The sequence below is a fragment of the Musa acuminata genome, chromosome BXJ3-5 (assembly GCF_036884655.1).
Source record: "Musa acuminata AAA Group cultivar baxijiao chromosome BXJ3-5, Cavendish_Baxijiao_AAA, whole genome shotgun sequence".
Taxonomy (NCBI): Eukaryota; Viridiplantae; Streptophyta; class Magnoliopsida; order Zingiberales; family Musaceae; genus Musa; species Musa acuminata.
The window spans coordinates 5,563,492-5,584,351 of NC_088353.1; the positions used below are offsets into that span (position 1 = coordinate 5,563,492).

A 20,860-nucleotide genomic window follows, 5' to 3' on the forward strand; every position below is an offset into this window, starting at 1 on the left:
TGATGGTAGTGCCTTGCTTAGGCACTACAGCGATCGCTCCGCAACACAGCAGCGAACAGTTGCTCACTATGGTAGTCGCTCTGCAGTGCAGCGGTGGTGCTACTCAACGGCGAGGGCACAACCACGCATAGTAAGGAGGTCACACAGGGATAGGGCTGCGCAATTAGTGATATTTCTTTCATTCTATCCTTATAAATATCGGTATGATTTTTAGATTAATTAATTTTAAATGACTTAAGCATATATAATTTACATTAGGTACGTAAAACCTTAATTAGATTAATTGAAATGATCACAAACTTAACTACTAAAAATTCTAGAATAAATAATTAAGATAAATGATCAAAAAAATTTAAGAGACTTGATTTTATGATAATTATTAATAATATTTATAATTTATTATAGTGTATAACTAGTGTGCTAGAATATTTAATGATCAATTTAAATTTATGAATAAATCGACGTATTAATGAAAGATCAAAATTTAGTATGATGGTATTTAAAGGATTCAAGATTATATCTTTAATATGATTGACAAACCCATCAGCTCAAGAGCAATAGACATGAATGTGGTTAAATCTTTTTTCATATAATTTATTATTAATTTATTTCTTTTTAGTTTGACTTATTTAAAAGTTATTATAATAAAATTAAGAATAAGTGAAACTTAAATGAGCTAACTAATAGAAAAAATTAAGATAAAAATAGATAATACTCATAATATTTTGGATACTACTTAAAGAATATATAATAATAAAATAAAGTTGAAGCGTAAATCACTTGAGTTCGTAAAAGGAAAATCTACATAGTAAAGTGCTATTTCTATTGAAAAAAAGGTTATGTGAAGATAACTATAATATTTGATTTGAAAGGAAAATGTATGAACCTAATATTTAAAGGTTTTTTATCAAACGTTATATAAGTTATTTTCTAATATTTAATAGATTGATATTGATGCTTCAACATATGTTTCGAATAATAAATATTTAATTTATCATGGAAACTAAAAGAGAATAAAATATTCATCGTTACAAGAAATCATCGCTTATGCCTAGAGATAATTTATTTGATTGATTTTGAGAATGTATGTTTTGTTTCTACAATTTTATAAGTTTAACTTTTTTTACGTAGAATTGTTAGGATATTATTTTTGCTTTAGTTATTATAAACTTAATATATTTATAATTCAATAAAAGTTCACTTTTAAATTTTGTATAATGAGAATTAATATAAATCTTGAGTTTACAATGATCCTATAATCAAATATTAGAATGAAATATAGTTTCATGAACTCCTTGAGACTATATATACTGGTCACTCCATATTTTATATTTTAGTGGAGAAATATATACATATATAATTCATGTAAGGTCTCAAGTTGTTGACATCTTCAAGTATATATAAATTAAATCAAAAGATAATTAGAGAAAAATATTAAAATTATTAAATCCGACGTGATAATTTTTGTTATAAATATGATGAGTATAATCATAATTTTAGTTCTTTTATTGGATTGCTAGAATCCAATTGGATTCTGAAATTTTGAAAATCATTTATACGTGAATGAATTTTAAAAATAAGCTAATAAATCTAATAAATACAATAATACTATATTACTTCTCATTAACAATGTGAATCATAACGACTATATATTATCAATATCATGCTTCATTTTTATATACTACAACATTTTTTATGTACTACAGTATTGTTACTCTTCTCTGATGCAATCCAAAATTACTCATATAATTTATTTTGACAAGACAATCATATTATTCAAATTTAATTATAATATAATAATAATAATAAATAATTTTAATTATATAAATAAAAAATATTATATTATCATGAACCATGATATAATATTCTTTTTTTATAGAGTACTTTGTTATTTATAGAATATTTCATTTTATTCTAATCATTTTGTTAAATCTATGATATTTAATTTTAATTTAAATATTATAAATTTATATAATAATTTTATATTTTACAACAACAAAACAAAACAAAACAAAAAACCCATCGCTTTCGGCTTGTATTGCAATCTCCTTCTCCACCGGCGGAAAGCGGAGGAAGAGAGGAGGAAGAACATGCAGAGAATTCTGATCTCGATGCATTTATTCTCTGGTGGAGAACAAAGCCAAATGGAGGCATATACATCAGACTCTCGTTAACTAAACCTGCAAACGGCAACTAGGTCTGACAAGACGGTCCAAGTGCCCATCACCTTGGTTGCTGTCTCATGGTTGTGCACTCCACTAAGAAGCCACAAAAAGAAACTGCAAGAGACGGTAATCTAGAAACAATAGTCAGCATCCATGGAACCATTGTGGGTTTGGTCTAAACATTGTTGGCTTTTATGATTAATCCATATATCATCAGTAAAGAATGTGAGCACGAAACCTTGCAATGGGTAGTCTTTACAATATCGCTCTACATCAGCAACGAAAAAACAGCTACTATATTCTCGATCCAGTTGCCACCACGTTCTGAAGACTGCAGCTACAGCAGGGTTTTGTATATTTGGTTATGGTAGAAGTCGTTTGATCACAAAAACACAGGCGCCATGACCAAGGTGATGGTCGCCAGCATCTTAATGAGAACATGTAGCGAAGGACCAGCAGTATCTTTGAAGGGATCTCCAACTCTGCAGGTGTACGAAACCCACTTCAGTACTTGGCTAAAAATGCATTGATTTTCCTATATTCTAGAACATACTATTTATCATTGTTTGCTAAAATGAGTATTACAGACCTGAACTATTATTTTTAACAAAGTTTATTTCTATTTCTTGCACCTAATAAAAAATGCATTGTAAGATCAGTAAAACTGCTTGAAGCACATCTCCCAAGCTAGTAACTTTGTTCCAATATTCAAAATCAACTCTTCTAGAACCACCAGGCCTCTTTAAACTGGGAAAATATAACCTTAACTAATGAAATATTGATCAAATCCTAAAACAATACTTGGTCCCAACTTAAATTTCTGATTTCACATGTTCTTCAATTGTCATCTTATATTCTTGTTTGCTATTTTTGAACTGTCTTCAAGTTTAAACGAAGATATGTTTCCTAAGACGTCTCAAGTTCCAACCTACAACCATTATAATCTTGGACAGTAATATAGAGTTTTGAAGTATAAATTGATAACATCTATAATAGCCATACATGCTGCAAGCAACAAATTAAAAAAAAAGTCAAAAACAACTGAAAGAAGCAAAAAACAGAAACTTAAAGCTCAATAACTTACGTATCGCCAGTTACAGCCGCTTTATGGCAGTCACTGCCTTTGCCTCCAAGTGCACCAGTCTCTATATATTTCTTGGCATTATCCCATGCACCTCCAGCAGTGTTAAGAAAGAGAGCCATAAGAATACCAGCCACTGTCGCAAACATAAGCATTGAAGCCACAACTTTGGCTCCAAGAAGTGGTCGACCAGTATAGTGGCCCAATAACCGGAAGATGAATCCTGCCAACCAAATAAAATGTCCTCCTCAAATCATGAACCATGGAGTTTAAACTTTCTTCTGGCCTCATAAACCATAATATGTAAAAACCAACAGAGATGCCCTACTTTTACAACACAAGACTCACCAATTACAACTGGAGATATAATTGCCAAAGCACCAGGCTTTATCATTTCTCTCAGTGATGCAGATGCCACAATGGCAACACAACGGCCATAATCTGGTTTTTCTTGGTATTCCTGGATGTGCACGTTATATTAGTATCATTATCAAAGTATGAAAATTTACATGGCATGACAAATCAGGTAACTGGGTTACTCACCATGATACCAGGCCTCTCAACAAATTGTCTACGGACTTCATTTACAACCTCTTGTGCAGTTCTTCCAACAGCAGAGCAGGCCCAGGCACTAAATAGAAATATAAGCATGGAACCTAATAAGCCTCCTATAAAAACCTCTGGAATTGCAATATCAACCTAAAAATCCACCAGTGAAGATGTTCAGACAAAGATATCCGAAAAAATTATGATGCAAAATATATTTAAATGCATGAATTTGACCAGCAATTGTACCTCTTTAAAAGAAACATGAGCAAACGAAGCAACTTCATCCATATATGCACTGAAAAGAAGGAAGGAAGCAAGTGCAGCAGAACCAATAGCAAATCCTTTAGTAGTAGCTTTGGTAGTGTTACCTACAGCATCTAGAACATCTGTGATTTCCCGAACACTTTCAGGCTACAAACAAAGAAGTTGACATGTTAGAACACTCTAAATAAGGAAGCAAATGGTTTAGTGCCCTTATGTCAGCATCACCTGGCCTATCTACCAAAATTTAACATTAATGGACAGATATTGATTTTACAAAAAGCACAAAAAAAGAATAGCATTCACATATGTCCAATCAACACATGAAATAATTTAATTATACTCATCAATGGTCCGTACCTGCTGACTCATCTCCACAATCCCACCAGCATTGTCAGCTATAGGACCAAACATATCCATGGTGAGAACATATGCAGCAGTGCTAAGCATTCCCATTGTTGCTACAGCTGTGCCAAACAAACCACCAGTTGGACTTCCAGTTTCATCTACCAGACCTGATGTATGTCCCAGCCAAAATGCACTGATAATAGCTATGCTTATTACTAGAACAGGAAGGGCTGTTGATTCCAGTCCCAAGCTAACACCAGCAATTATATTAGTTCCATGACCTGTAGCACTAGAAAGTGCTAAAACACGAACAGGCTCATGCTTGTAATCAGTGTAATACTTTGTGATCCAAACAAAGGCATATGCTGTCATTATTCCTACCAATCCGCATAAGGCAAAATTTAGCCAAGCAGAAGGTGCCTGTTCGGTGTAAAGGAGCCATCGAGTAGACTGTGAAAGATAAAAAAGAAACATGTAAATAAAATGCTAATACTTCAGGATATTTCAATAGTCGAACAACCACTACACTAAATGCTAAAAGTAGCAAACTGGAAGTTCAAGTGAGTGTTAATAATGCATGTTAGGTAGGCATCTGTACAGTTAAGTTGCTTACCACACCAAATGTCAAAACAGCCAAAACAATCGTGACAGAATAGCCTTTCTGAAGTATAGCCATTGGGTCTTCAATAGGAACAATTAGCCCAGGATCACGTGTACCCCTGATTGACAGTATTCCAATGGATGATACCACCAAATCAAAAGAATGCACAACAAGAGGAAATAATATAAACCCAGATGGATCTGCATAGAAAAAAGAAACTTCATTTAGCATGAGGTTCATGTTAAGATTTGTGAGAAATGGAGTTTATAACATCATAAATCAACAGAAATCTTATTCTATGGAAACAACTTTTGATTTGCAACTGAAATAAGTGGGCTAATCCAGAAATAATGGCATATAGCAAGCATCAGGCAAAACCATAATCCTATAATTAAGGCAAAACCTTAATCCCATCATCCAATATTGACGAAAAAAATAGAAAAAACCATGCAGCACTTACCTTGGTCTTGATAACTAATTTAATTCATTTTAAATTTTACAAAGATTACAATATAGAGCATCATGTAATCTAGAACCCTCAGTATGCATTATAACATCTAATCAGAAATGCAAGAAGATTCTAAATATCATAGAGAATATGAAACATATGATATGCAAAGCATGGATCAGAGAGAAAAACATTGCTGCATAATGACATGCTGTATGTTAACAAATTAAATGTGGATTGTGGAGGCAGTTCTGTAGGGTTGCAACAAAAAATGAATGAAACAAAAATTGACTTCTACTAAATATCATCTCTTGCCTTCAATTTTGCAGCGCTGAGCCATTGTTCCTCCAAGTATCATAGCACTGATTATCTCTGCTGCAATACTCTCAAATAGATCAGCACCTCGGGCAGCACAGTCCCCCACATTATCACCAACCTTTAAGTAAGCCCACCTTAGTTAAAATTTTATAGGAAATAATTGCAAAGGAAAAGGATATAATACAAGAAACAGAATCACATTGTCAACCAGTCTATGAATGTCTTAGATGTAGAAAACATGTTTCTTAACAAAATAACACATGTTTTAGGTTAAATGTATGTAGAACAGAGAAGCATCAAAATAAAATCATTATTGACAAACTGTCTCTCCAGTAGGTGTTATTTTTGGACTTAATAGTCTCCTTCATCAGGAATTGTCGAATAATAAAAAAGGGAAGGCAAGCTTAGGTTGATCCCTTCTAAAAAGCCACACCTCTGAAAAACTTGCTTTGGTTTTTCAACTACCTCCCAAAACCAGTGAATCCCTACATCCTGTAAATTTTACAAACAAGTCCGTGGAATATATTACAAACATCCATAACATACAATGGCCAAAGTAGTTAAAGCTCTCTGAGTAAAGTATTTCGATGTGCTAAAGTTTCTATTGACTATTGGGATTTTCAATCAATGTTTCTAACTGATTTTATGTTTCTAAAACCATATAATTCTAAAGGCAGAACAATTATAAGAAAGTTCTCAAGTAGTGCACAAGAAAACAAGACTCAGAATTTTTTATTCCAATATTATTATTGCACCTTACCAGAGCTATGGTATTTTTCTTTAGATGTTTATCATGTTTCTGTACACTACAGTACTTGAATCAGAAGATGGACTAACAGTTATAATAATCATTTGGAAGAACATACTTTGAATTGAAGTTTATTCAAAACAAGGAATTCAATTTCATGTACCAGACCATACCGGTCCAGGCTTGGACAACTACGGGCCTGGTACGAGTTGATGTACTAACACATGCTATGCAAAAACATATCACAATATAAAAAGGGCCAAAAAACAAAAACAAAAAAAACTAATTTGGCATTCTTTCTCTTTTTTTTTCTTGGAAAATAAAATCAATATTGATAACAATAACCATAATGATTTCAATCTACAAAACAATAAATACTATATCCAAATATATATCCGATAAAGATCACAAGCAGTATCTAACCTAGATATAGGCTAGATCATCAAAGGACAAAGTTAGATACGAATCTACAAGAAATGAGGCTTGATTAGTGTAAATCAAACCCTAAATTAGGTCTATATGGAATAGATCTACATCAAGATTGGAAAAGAAAGCATAAACCCTAACCTAATTACATGAAATTAGTCAATTACCTTAGAGATTAAGTTCAAATCTAACTTGATTCAAAGAGAAATCATACCAGATCTTGGGCTTGAATCTTCTTAAAGAGCAAATAGCCCTCTCTTGGATGTTCTTGAATGATTTTGTAAGAGAGTTGAAAGAGATTTAAGAGAGATTTAGAAGCAAATGAAAGTCAATGAGAGAGGGTGTATGAGAGGAAGACTAAAGAAGAGGATACAGGTCTCTTTGGCTGGGGTCACCACCGAATGGGCTTACCGCCCAGGCCTGATAACAGGTTACAGGGTTGTAACCTGCGTACCAGACCTGAACCACCCCGTTGAGCTTGGCTCACCTCCAGATAGTTGTCCGGACTGCTAATCCATGATTCAAAGTAATAAATGTTTTGAAACTCCAATTGCAAGACTTTTATTACTTTCATATTAGTGATGAAACTTGAAAACGCCTTTTAAATTCTTTTTACATGCCAATTTTGATGAATATTAAGTATTCACTTGTGGTGTCACTTAATTTCATGAATTCAAATAGATAATTCACTGTAGACCTGCTCCATTAGACAAATGAATTAGACATTATGCATTGATATTTAAAATTTTCTTTTATGAAAGAAAAGTAATTCTCATGATTCCAAAGTCTGGGAAAAAAGCTGCAAATAACATTTAACAACGTGGAAATCTAAAGAATGAAAAAAGAGAACTACCAACTGATGTTCATGCTAGAGATAAATAAAACAAAGGTATGATATACAAATTTATATCATAATGCAAGCAGCAAAACAACAATTCAAGTGGAAACTGATGTTGAATCACTGAATAATTAACATAATAAAAGAAGCACTCAGATAACGTTCAGAAAATAAGTAGCCAAGCATGACAAGTATTAAGTTATTGAAACTTGAAAGTACCAAGTCTGCAATAACAGCAGGATTTCGTGGATCATCTTCGGGTATTCCTTGCTCCACTTTCCCAACAAGATCGGCTCCAACATCAGCTGCTTTAGTATATATTCCACCACCCAGCTGAGCAAAAAGTGCAACAAACGAAGCACCAAAACCATATCCAACAAGAAGAAGAGGTACTGCATAAAATCATTGAACAGAAAGTCAGACTGTCATGAGCTAAATGAAATTGAATTTTTTATTGGAGCATATATTTTATTTTCCTGAATTCACCCTTGATCACTGCCTTTTTAGGCTTGTCTGGGTTCAAAAAATATGGAAGGTGTTTATTTTAGAAGTGGTAGTAGAGAAATTAGGATGTAGCCTCCTTATTTTGTGCCACATCAGAACTAATGCAACATTTGGAAGGAAAGAAAACCCTTTTCTCTGGGCCACATCAGAACTAGTGCAACATTTGGAAGGAAAGAACAGGAGGCCTTCTTTTTTAAAATCTAGAAGATACTAGATTGGTAGAAAGAAAAAGAATGCTAATTTACATTTCAAAAACTGTTGTTAACTCTCTTATATTCTAACCTCTGCATCTTAGCAAGTTGATCCTTTATGTAGAGCAAATGAGCGATGAGCTGATAGATCCATGGCAGGAAAGAATATTACTATTTTAAAGACAGGAGAAACACATATTAGTCTGACCAACAGTTACAGGGACAGTGATCAATCTACCTTTAAACTTATCCTAAATGACTAGCGACTTAAATTAAAGGCTAAAACTTCTAGATATCTCTCCTTAATTACTATCTTCAAAAGATAGTAAACAAGAATAAGCAGCATTTTCCTGTACTAACAGCATCTTCTCCCTCTCTTTGCATCTTTCCGATATCCTTCATCTACCTAAATTAATTGGCTTCTTAACCATAGAAAATATAGGACCATTTTTTTTTAACAATACTGTTTCATTAGTTTCTACATTGCTCCCAAATCTTATATATTTCCACATAATAAAAGGATTTTAACTTGCAATGTCAAGGTTTCAAAAACTGGTTGTATGGTCGTTGTGGGATGGCATTTACTGGTCTTCTCATAAATCAATGCGCAGATCACCAGTTTTTGCCTGGTTTCAGTTCATACCAGGCCTACCATCCAATATGGTTATCTTACTGAGCTTATTGTCCAATTTTAATAATAAAAACAGGGGTACTAGTCAGGAAGCTTATTGCTCAATACTCCTTTTTTTTCTTTAATTTTTTACAGCTTTTGACAATTATATGTTTTTTCTTTTTCTTTCTTTCTCACCTCTCACACTTTCTTTCTCTCTCCCTTTCTTTCTCTCTTCCACGCATCTCTCTCTCTCCTCTTCTTCTCCTCCCCCGTGTCTTTGTCCCTGTCAACAAGCTGCCACCATCTCCTCTTCGTCAGGTCACCGTCACAGGCTCCTCCTCATAAGGGTCACCGCTTCATCCGCCACATTAGTGCACATCCACCGGTCCTCTTCTCCTTCTCCCCTCTTTTCTCCCTCTCTCACTATCCTGGACAGTTCCAACTCATACAGACTATGAGCATGTTGGTCCGCATTGAAACCCTAATGTTCCAACTTCCAACTGCCGACCAGTATTAACAATAAACCGATATTTTGTGCACATAATTCATCTAGTTAATACAATCCCTGTCAACAACATAATTGTTAAGATCAGATAGAACGAAATATATAATAGCTATTCCTATATTTTGGTGATTCTAGATCAAACGGAAATTTACAGAAAACTAATACAGGAAACCTTAACATTAGAGTAAAAAGCATAAATGATTTTCCATTTGACGAACTCGAATGATTACAAACCATTAAATTGCGCTTATAAATACAAAATCAAGACAGAAAGTGGTGACATCTTAATTCTTTGAACAAGGTACCTAAAAGCACATAATTAAAAAAAAAGGTAATAAAAACATGTCAAATCAAAATCTTCCACCTGCAAATGATATTTTCAACAGAATAAACTCTGAGCTACAACAAAGAAGGATGATACATGTCAACATGGCTACAAAATTATGAAGATAAAAGAGGACAATCCAGTGGATGAGGTTCTGCCAATGCAGGAGCAAAATAGATGCAAATATAAACAGCCACAGCCTTACATGACATGCAAAGAATGCAAAGAAATAGTTTCTGACTCAAAACTCTTAACATCTAGATTGCAATAGCAACTTTCTCATGGTGCTCAAATATCAAAAATCAAACAAAACATGGTGTAAGACACTATACTTACACAATCATAGTAGAGTACAACATATTACAAGTATCTAACAATCCATAATGAAAATAGCATCACAATATAATCTATAGCTTTTAGAGCAAGTTTCTGCAAGTACTTACGATCTGTAACCTTCATTGAACCAGGAGAATCAACCTCTAGGAACACATAAAATGTTGCATATAGAACTGCAACACCTATTACAGCCATGCCTACAACAACAATTGCCGAGAAACCACCAGCACGAACAGCAATCTGCTATAAAACTAATTGTTCAATGTATAACTACAGTAAGAAAGTAACATACTAAGAGATGAAAAAGCATTTACGGAACCTGCAAGGCCTCTCGTGCAGAACGCCGTGCAGCACTGGAGACTCTAACATTTGCACGAACAGACACCCACATCCCAATATATCCTGCAATTCCTGAACATAAAGCTCCAAGAAGAAAGGCAGCAACCGTAATGTATGCAGATGTTGACCTAAATGTCAAATAACAAATAGAGTTGAGATAAAGAAAAGAATTAGAAAGTATGGCATGTCTTAGATGCAAATAAAGACATGAGATGGAGTGAAAAAGCACCTGGAGAGCCCAGATGATTCCTGTTGTGGAGTGGTACTACGAAATAGATATATACCAAGAATCACAAGTGCCAGCACCATTGCCATTTTAGAAATGGTTCCATATTGAGTCCTGAAGAAACCTTCAGCCCCATCTCGAATGGCTTCAGATATCTAAAGAATGAAGGAAAAGGTGAAAGAGATATAATAAGTTAGCAGGTAGAACATTAAACTGGAAATCTATAATAAGTCAAGAAAATACTATACATATAAAAAGACCTCAGGTACACTAAATTATATATATTAGTTACTCCTATTTTCTGGAGGACATAATAAATAATCAGTTAAAGAAAGCATTGTAATAAACACAATCTAAAATAGACACACAGTAAAAAATGAATAGCTTTTTTATTCTCTTTCTGTGGAGTGAAAAAAAAAAGACATCCATAATGTTCTAGGTTGTGATATGGTTATATGGGTAGAGGTACACCAATTAGCTTGGTTCATATTAGAAGGTGGGAAGGCTTGGTTAGTTCATCATATTTAGAATCATGCTACATACAAAAAGATACTTATTTAGGCCGCTATCAATATTAAATAAAACATTTTGATCTAACTAAATAATTAACCATGTACCTACTTGGAACAGTAACAATGGTAGTATTAAACATGAGAGGTATGAACGCATTGCCCTTTCTACTCTGGAGTGCTTTTGTCATTTTGTACTTTTTCTTGAAGGATTTTAGAGTTTGTTAGTTCATGGCTGTAAAAACAAGTAGCTCTGAAGTCATTAGATGTCCAATTTTGACATTCTGAGTCATGTGCCATAATAATAGAAGATGCAAATATATCATGAAGCAGCACAAGGAACCTGGATCAAGGTTCCAAGTGGGTAGAGGTATCATAAGATGAATACTACAAATCCATTAATCTCTATTTCATTATGTAAACAAAATAAAGGTAAAAGCATTAAACGACTGGAAATCAAATATAACAAAAAAAATAGCACGAGGAGTGGAAAGGTCATGCTCAAGGACTCTTGTTTAGGGCACCAAAAGTGAGAATTCACAAGATCAGTAGAAAGATATCGGGATTATCAAAGGCTTCAGAACTCAGGGGATTATTGCTATTGAAGCAACTGACATTTCTCCCACTCCAAATGCACCAGCTAGTGCCACAAAAAAGGACAATCGGACCTCTGTTTTATGGGTGATAGTGGCAGTGGTAGTGCATTCTATCTCCATATTATTAATAATTCCCCAATATTGGCCAGATGATATCAAACAATAAGTTTGGGAAGGAAAAAGATTATATAAAAGAAAAAATCAATGGGCTGAGAAGAAACCACGATCAATTGTCTCAAGGTTATTGGAAAAGGAAACGAGAAAGAAAAATTGTCAGGGTTCTAAATATCAAGGATTGACTTACCGAATCGTACCGCTCGGTACGGGCGGTACGTACCGGTCCGATAGGTGACTGGTACACGGACCGCCCGCTACCGGGCGGTACACCCAAAAACCCTAATATCGGGCGGTAACGGTCGAAATTTCGACCGTTACCGCCCGGTACCACTCGGTAACGGTCGATTTCGACCGGTACCACTCGGTAACGGTCGAAATCGACCGTTACCACACTGTAGCAGTGCTACAGTGCTCCAACGGTCAAATTGACCGTTGGAGCCCTTTCTCCTCCTATTTAAACCAATCTTCTCTCCCCTATTTCATTATACTCTCTTAAACTCTCTCTCAAACTTTTCTTTTCTCTCCTAAACTCTATAAAATAACGATTTGTGAATTCAATTGAGACTAATTTGGAAAGATCAAGAGGAAGAACTTTCTAATCAAGAGGTATGTATTCGTTTTCTTTAATTAGAGAGTAATTAAGATATTTAAGATTATGGTTAGTGTTTTTCATGCATAGTAAATATTGAATAATATTTATCATAGTAAAATAAGTTTAATTAAATTTTATTAAAATTATTTAATGCTGCGATTAGTTATTTTAATGATGATTAAATCAAAATTTATTTGATTTTATATCAATTTAATGTCTTTAATATATCAATTACATATTTAATGTTTCTTTTATGTATTTAACATATATATGATGGTAAAATAAGTTTAATTATAATTTATTAAAGTTATTTAATACTGTAATTAGTCATTTTAACGATGATTTAATCGAAATTTATTTGATTTTATGTGAATCTAATATCTTTAATATCTATTAGGGTGTTTGCCATGTTTATAGTGTTGAATGAGAAGTAATTAGTGAAAAATTAACTATGTTAATCACGTAATTATTGTATCTAATGATGTTAATACTTATTTTATGCATGTAACATATTTATGATAATAAAATATAATTAGTTATGTTTTAATAAAATTACTTTATGTCGTGATTAGTGATTTATGATCGATATTTGGTCAATTTAATATGTTTATACTTTATAGTTTATTTGAATTAAATTTGATAGGATCATGGCACCAAAGGAACAGCCACATGATGATGCATGGGTTCATGCCCGAAAGCTAGATGGAAACCGTCATCATTGGCAATGTATTTATTGTGACTACATTGGCAAAGGTGGAGGAATAACTCGAGTGAAAATGCATTTGGCTGGTGGGTATCCTGATGTTGCAAAATGCAAGAAAGTTCCAACGGAGATCCGTAAATTATTTCAAAGCAAGCTTAAACAAACAAAGGAAGATACATTAAAAAAGAAGGCAAGAGTTGAGGAAGAATATCATAGGGCTACACAGGAACCGGTTTATGATCAGTATGAGGGTTGCGGCGATGAAGTCGACCCGGATCTCACAGCTGGGATTCGTGCATCATTGGAGCATCAGTATACGGTCGATGAAGCAATGAGGCATCGACGACCTGACTCACAATTTGAGCATGGCACTGGTAGTGGAATCCAAAGGTCAACCAGCATAAGGCAACCAACTGCTCCTTCTCAGCTAGGCCGAACTAGTAGCATGAGATATGGTGGACTCCGTGGTTTTATGAGAGGTCTTGGCAGGAGGTCCGCACCAGATATTGTTGATATTGATCCGCAAGCCTATCCCCCACAAACAGCGAAACAAACACGGATTGATGATGCATACACAAAAGAAAAAAAACGGGATATTGGGAAGGCAATCTCAAAATGGTTTAACTTTCATAGGATTCCAGCCAACACAGCCAAAGGTCCATATTATCAAAGCATGATCTCCTCTATTCAAAAGTCTGGCACGGGGATCCAACCTCCAACACCAAAGGAGATTCACGGCGTATACTTAGATGAGGAGGTGGCAGAAATAAAGGATTGGATCAAATCCTTCAAGAGGCAATGGGAAGAATATGGGGTGACATTGATGTGTGACAGTTGGACAGGACCAACAAGAATGAGTATCATCAACTTTCTTGTTTATTGCAATAGAAGAGTGGTGTTTCATAAGTCCGTTAATGCTTCTGAAAAGATCCAAGATGCAAACTACATTGAGAGCTTGATGGACACTATGGTAGAGGAGATTGGACCACAGTATGTTGTACAAATAATAACCGACAATGGAGCGAATTTCAAAAAGGCCGGTTTGCAATTGATGGAAAAAAGAAAAACTTTGTTTTGGACTCCATGTGCAGCTCATTGCATAGATCTAATGTTGAAGGATATTGGTGAGTTGGATGCGGTCAAAAAATGTGTAGCTCGAGCACAATCAATTACCAAATTTATATATAATCATCATTGGGTCCACGCATTAATGCAAAAGTATGTAAATGGTGAGGTACTTCGACCTGGAATTACTCGGTTTGCTACCAATTTTATTGCATTAAAGTCATTACAGCAAAAAAGGCAAGGCTTGAAGGCAATGGCTAGCTCACAAGAGTGGTCTGAATCCAGATATTCAAAATTGAGTGATGGAAAGAAGATAGAAAAGGCCATTCTTTCCTCTAGATTTTGGGATACTATAGCAGAAATCATAAAAGGTGTGGAACCACTTTATATTGTCCTCCGTAAGGTCGATATGGACAAGCGTCCACAAATGCCGTATCTTAAATATATGTTGATTTCAGCAAGAGAGGAGGTCAGGAAAGCATTCAAAGATGATTTTAAGGCCGACCAATATGTACGAATCATTGATCGTCGGACCGATGTTCATATGGATCAAGATATCCATAATGCAGGTAAATTCATATTCAGAATAATTTAATTTATTATTATTTAGATAATAAAAAATCATACTAACAAAATTATGTTTTGCAGCGTATTATCTAAACCCAGCAATTCAATATCGATATGCTCTCGGAACGCAAAATAATTTCCTAACGACACTACGAAATGTTATATATCGGCTCTTGTCAAACACTACCGAGGCAACCGATGCTCTTATGGAGGGTCGATTATTTCGAGAAACAATTGGTTCATTCTCCGACGTTGTAGCTGTATCGTGCCGTTACACTATGGATCCTGGTGAGAAAAAGTTATGCATATTGATTATCAATTATATTTAATGTTGATTATTTGTTATGCTAATAAAATCTTATTTATATCTTTTTACAGTCGAGTGGTGGCTACAATTTGGAGGCGATGCACCACATTTAAGGAAGGTTGCCATTCGTATACTTTCACAGACAACAACATCTAGTGGTTGCGAACGTAATTGGTCAACGTTTGCATTGATTCATACGAAGGTCCGCAATAGACTCTCCTACAGACGGTTAGAGAAACTAGTATATGTCCATTATAACATGCGGCTAAAATTACGATGTGCTGAGTTGGATAAGGAGCCAGAGGAACCAGATATTGATCCCATTGACCTCCAATTCTACAACGAAGATTCAGAGCCAATGTTAGATTGGGTTGAAGCAGCAGAGAACCAAGAGGATCCTCTACTTGATGAGGCGGGAGATCCTCAGCGTCCTTCGCGTTTTATCACCGAGACAATAGAAGAAGAAGAAGAAGCACAACCCCAACAGGTGGAAAATCCCCCTCGATTACAACATGGTATGAGTCAAACTGCTCGAGGAACTACCGATACCCAACGGTCACACTCGTCCGCCCAACGTGCAAAGGCAAAGGGGAAGGCAGTAGCATCAGTTGCATCGTTGGAAAGAATCGAGTCGGGCGACGAGACACCTTCACAATCACATTCTCTTTCTCGCTCGGTCCAGAGACATGATAGCAACACGGACAGCAGTGCCTCAACAGATGATGGCGGTGATACCGGGCAGTCGTTGGTCTCGTCTGCACAACTTGAGGGTGGTGAATGGACTGAGGAGCAATATTTTACACATGCCACTCAAGATTCAGATCATGGAACTCGACAAGGTACTGGTCAAGTTTATGCGCGGAAGGGAAAGGAGAAGGGGAAGGCAGTGGATGAATATGAACAAATGCGACAGAGCATACATGATATAGACACAGAAAGAGACTCATCGTATTCACAGCAATCGTATTATGGAGAATCATATGGGCAACAACAGTATGGTGATAGTTGGTCATCCTTTTCTAAGCAACAGCATGATACAGAACAACATCAATATATGCCTCAAGAGCTGCCTCGAACAAATATGATTCATGACGATCAATCTACGATCAGCACCACATTGATGCATCAATGGCATACGGTGTATCAATACACTATGTCATGGGATCAATTTCATGATTGGATCCAACAAACGTATCATATTGATATGTATCGGATCGAGGACCCTGATCCACCACCCGTGGAGGCCCGTCGTTCGTTTTGGTGGTAGAATTAACAATCAGGTATATCTAGATATATGATTATTTAATTCATTTGAATTTTAGAGTTTATATTGTAACAAAATCGTACCGCCCGAAAAAGATATGTGATGCTATTCTTATCTAATTTACATTGATTTTGTCAAACTTATACTATTACTATATTTATTTGTAACTTGAAAACCTTATCCTAACTTTTTTTTTTATTTTCAGGTATTTTCGGAGGGTTAAATCGGTGAAATCGGGTGTACCGCTCGGTACACCTCGGTATACCGGTCGGTACACCCGTACCGTACCGTACCGAGCGTGGGTCGAAACGCCGGTACGGTACGGTACGGCGAACCTTGCTAAATATCACAGAGACCATGTATTATCGGTCTGGTCTGGTTCAGCCTCTTTCTCTTTTATTTTGGTTGGGGTTAAACCACACACGCACATTTTGGTTGGGGTTAAACCACACACGCACATTTTGGTTGGGGTTAAACCACACGTGCACACACACACTCTCTCTATCTAATATCTATCTCTTTCACACTCGTATCTCTTGCAATGTCCACCTCCCTAACAATGCCCACCCACCCGCATACTGCCTGCTTGGATACCTCTCCTCTCTTCCTCTCCTCCTTCTCAGCATCATGGCATGCACCAGCATATCATGTGACAATATGTTGATACAAACCAAATCTACACCAATCTGGCTAACAACCAACATAGGTCCCATACACTAGATTTTAATCCTAGATCAGTAACACAAGTTTTGACCAAAATCTGAATCCTGATATTATATATGCATTGGGAAAAGAACAAAAAATTTACAGATAACACAGATCTTAAGTTTTCCTAAAATAAAGGGCCTAGCAGAACTCCAAAATAAAGAATAAGCATCCCTGACCACTAAAAAACCTTGCTCGACAACTAAATCAAGATTTATAAGAGCAAAGGCTACTACATAGAAAGTTAAAGAGTTAAATTTGGAAAATATAAACATTAGATATTCTAGAACACTTAAAAATCATTTTCAATGTCCTTTTTCCTGTTAAAATTCTATAAGTAGCTAGGCTTTCACGTCTTAGAATCAAGACAAAGCTCATAAAGTATTTCATTGCCAACTCATGTTGTATGCTAAATTAAAGATAACAGTCCATATGCAGGTAAAAGTTCTCAAGAAGAACGGGATTTAGAATATGAATTAATGAATGCTAAATGGAAGTGATCAAGCATTCAGCAAAGAGTATGATCATGGAGCAACTACAACATATAGCAAAACTTGGAAGACAGGGAACTTAGTTGCTAATTAGAAAAAAAAAAAAAAACTGGCTGTTATGCAGCAAAAGTAAAGCAAAATGTTGGTGGCACTTGATCTACATTCCAGTAGAACAGAACAGAAGAAAGAAACAAAAAAGATTGCAATTAGATATTTGCATGGTTTGAACTTTTCATTAGCACAAATGAAATACAGAAGAGAAATCAATAAATAAATAAACAACTAGCTAGCTAACTGAACAAACTGTTCATCTAAACCATGATAAATGAAGTCAATAGGTCATGATAAAGTAGCATTACAGCCACAAGTCTATCATAGCAAAATTAAAAAGGACAAATATGAAGCATCTAAATAAAATACCTGAACCATTTCAGGAGGTCCCTCGTCCTTTGCCAGAACCCACTTTGTGAGATAAACAGAAAAGAAGAAGCTGATGATACAAATAGAAAACACAAAGATGATAATCGGTGAAGTACTAGCTCCAACATAGAACACGGCTCCAAATATCAAAAGCAAAAGGACAACCAAAACACGGGCATTTATTCCCAGTAACATCCGAAAGATCTGGGGAAAAGATAAAGTAAGCAAAACTAAATTAGAAATTTGGAAGATAAAAGTTGGTTGCCTACAACATAAAGCTTCCAGACATCTTTACAACAGAAGCATAGACAATTCTATCATTATGCTTTATGTATATGTGCATACATCATGTGAATGACAATGAACTATCTACAAGACGGTAAATTGCAAGCAACCACAAGTAGTTCCTTTTGGAAACAGAACATTATATATATTTTGTCACAAAACTACCACGAAAGTGAGGCTACAACACAATTTTAAAAGAGTTCAATGGTAATGGAATCTGTCTAAAACCTCTGATGTAACTTGGCTAGTAAAGTTAAAAAATCCATATTTCTTTTAGCTAAATTAAAAAGGACAGAGAAACATAATACCAACACTATTCCAGTAAAAGAGTCAATAAATTAGCAAAAGTTAAATAGGAAAATAAACTAAAAGATAAAAATATAATGCAATTCACTTAAACCAAATAAGGGACCTTACCAGTGGATAATGTGATTTGCTCCGCATGCTGGGGAACGTCCTTGGCCTCTCCTGGTATGACCCCATCCCATTTTCCATCGCATCATCCATCATAACAGAATGTGAAGAATTCACCCTCCGGGCCACAGGGAAAGGAGCAAACTCCCCAACTTGGGGTAAGTCGCTCCCAGATGCTTGTCGCTGTATTTTGAAAAGCCTTAACTCACACGCCCTAAGGAGGGGCTCGGATCACAAAGTCAGGAACCAAAAGCCGTTGCGAAGTGGCTTAATTCAAACTCAGAAGTCTAGCTTGTCTCCTACCCAAAAAAAAAAAAAATCCCACCAAACTCAACACTTTGAACCAAAGAGGGAAAAAAATTTCAATCACTAACCTATTCTAAAGATGTACAGGCTACAAGATAAACAAAATATTAAATGCAACGTTCAGCAAAACGAAAGAAAGTATAAAAAAAAAAAAATCCTTTTCTGTCTTCTTGATGGAAATCTTTCGATTCGGATCTCACATGCCAAAGAAATATTCGGACGGATTAGAATCGTCCCCTTACCATTTTGATTGGTATCAGTGTCTTCCCTGACCTATTTCAAAGTTTCACCATAAAAAATAGGCAAATATCGTCGTTCCTTCAGTCTTTCCCGATTCAAAGATCCAAGATCCACAACTCTACCATTCCCAATTATCCATGAGCGGAAAACATACATCAAAGGGATGTTACACGTTTCCCCTAATTTCTACTCGAGAGATCCAAGAAAAGCTGGAAAAAAGAAAAAGGGGAAGAGAGAGAGAGAGCGAGAGGATTTAGAGGAAGAAGACAAACCCAAACGACACCGATCGAGCACGCCTCCTTGGATTTCGGCCGGATCTCAGCGGCTAACCAGCATCCCCCGGCGACGAGTCCTCGGATCTTAGATTTCACGGAGAGAGAGAGAGAGAGATTAACCCACACCAAAGAAACGGCCCGCACTAATAGTATTGTCCTCAGTGGAAAAAGACACTTATACGAGGGCTTTTGTGGAAAATACAATTTACCGTGGAGGCAGACAACAAGGACCGGTTCGGCAGTGTTTTTGTTGCCGACTTTCTACTTTTCCCAACGAAAACTCCACGGCCGAGGCTTGCGTATTGTTTGTTTTCTGTTTTTGTTTTCTGCTTAACCATTTGTTTATCCCAATACTTTAATTTCGAAAATGGTAAGTAAACGATGTCGGATTCCATGCATTCATCAGTCTGCAGTTACTTCCATTGTAATATAACCACCAATTTAATTATTGCCAAATTTGGTAGCCACTCTGATTTTATAAAAATTATCGGACCTAATTTATTTTTCGGGTTGAATCAATTTTCTTAGAGTATTGTCTAACAAAAAAAATCACTAAATATTTAATAATTATTTTTTTCTTAAGAATAAAAGATGTTTATATGTCTCTTATCTCACTTTAGTTCGATTCAATTGTAATATAATATGTTTATATTTCGTGTCCCGCATTCTGTAAAAATTTATAGTGAGGATTTATCTGATAACATCTTTTTCGACGATCAAATTATTTTTTTAAGTCATAAGTATTTGCTTGATTTTCTTTTTTTTATCATATAGACGAGGTTATTGTATAATCGACGGTTTGATGAAGTTTATTATAAATAGTATGAAGAAAATATTAGATATGATATGATCATGGACAATTCGATAAGATCAATAAGAAGTGTTTTAGTGTTTCTTGAAATCTTGTATAGATAGATCATAGAAAATATGCAATAATAAATAAGCAGAAAATGTCATAGAACGTTAAATCATTCATTTGATTTGATAGTCGATCAATTGAGAGATTTGAAGCGTAGAGATATGTATTTTTGTATGTGCTCGTGCATTGCATGTATAGAAAACTAGTATCGTGTGATTAATTATTACCTCCCAATTGGTCCAAACAATTTGGGTTTGTTGTGATGTCTCACGAGTTTATCCACCCTTTGAACAATTCTAATAAAATCCTTTGACTAATTATTT

General features: G+C 35.2%; 2 protein-coding genes across 2 annotated transcripts; one reads left to right on the forward strand and one right to left on the reverse strand.

Moving 5' to 3' along the window:
• Positions 1 to 2,334: 2,334 nt before the first annotated feature.
• On the reverse strand, positions 2,335 to 19,816 carry LOC135638619 (pyrophosphate-energized membrane proton pump 3-like). Its single transcript, XM_065151821.1, has 15 exons — positions 19,676 to 19,816; positions 18,861 to 19,156; positions 18,159 to 18,362; positions 10,826 to 10,977; positions 10,577 to 10,724; positions 10,365 to 10,497; positions 8,003 to 8,175; positions 5,769 to 5,889; positions 5,018 to 5,205; positions 4,417 to 4,854; positions 4,042 to 4,206; positions 3,790 to 3,945; positions 3,595 to 3,706; positions 3,250 to 3,469; positions 2,335 to 2,647 (listed from the first exon to the last, which is right to left on the reverse strand). The coding sequence occupies exons 2-15, from the start codon at positions 18,951 to 18,953 to the stop codon at positions 2,548 to 2,550; spliced, it is 2,403 nt and encodes an 800-aa protein (XP_065007893.1). The 5' UTR covers positions 18,954 to 19,156; positions 19,676 to 19,816; the 3' UTR covers positions 2,335 to 2,547.
• Positions 13,242 to 16,637, forward strand: LOC135638618 (uncharacterized). Its single transcript, XM_065151820.1, has 3 exons — positions 13,242 to 14,973; positions 15,053 to 15,259; positions 15,350 to 16,637. Exons 1-3 carry the CDS (start codon positions 13,284 to 13,286, stop codon positions 16,543 to 16,545), a joined length of 3,093 nt encoding a protein of 1,030 aa, XP_065007892.1. The 5' UTR covers positions 13,242 to 13,283; the 3' UTR covers positions 16,546 to 16,637.
• Positions 19,817 to 20,860: the final 1,044 nt, after the last annotated feature.

Coding starts and splice junctions, on each gene's coding strand:
- LOC135638618 (XM_065151820.1), top strand. CDS start 13,284: ATGGCACCAAAGGAACAGCCACATGATGATGCATGGGTTCATGCCCGA. Junction 14,974..15,052: donor TCAAGATATCCATAATGCAG/GTAAATTCATAT, acceptor TATGTTTTGCAG/CGTATTATCTAAACCCAGCA. Junction 15,260..15,349: donor CCGTTACACTATGGATCCTG/GTGAGAAAAAGT, acceptor ATCTTTTTACAG/TCGAGTGGTGGCTACAATTT.
- LOC135638619 (XM_065151821.1), bottom strand. CDS start 18,953: ATGATGGATGATGCGATGGAAAATGGGATGGGGTCATACCAGGAGAGG. Junction 8,176..10,364: donor TTCAATGAAGGTTACAGATC/GTAAGTACTTGC, acceptor GATTTTATGCAG/TACCTCTTCTTCTTGTTGGA. Junction 4,855..5,017: donor CTGTTTTGACATTTGGTGTG/GTAAGCAACTTA, acceptor TATCTTTCACAG/TCTACTCGATGGCTCCTTTA.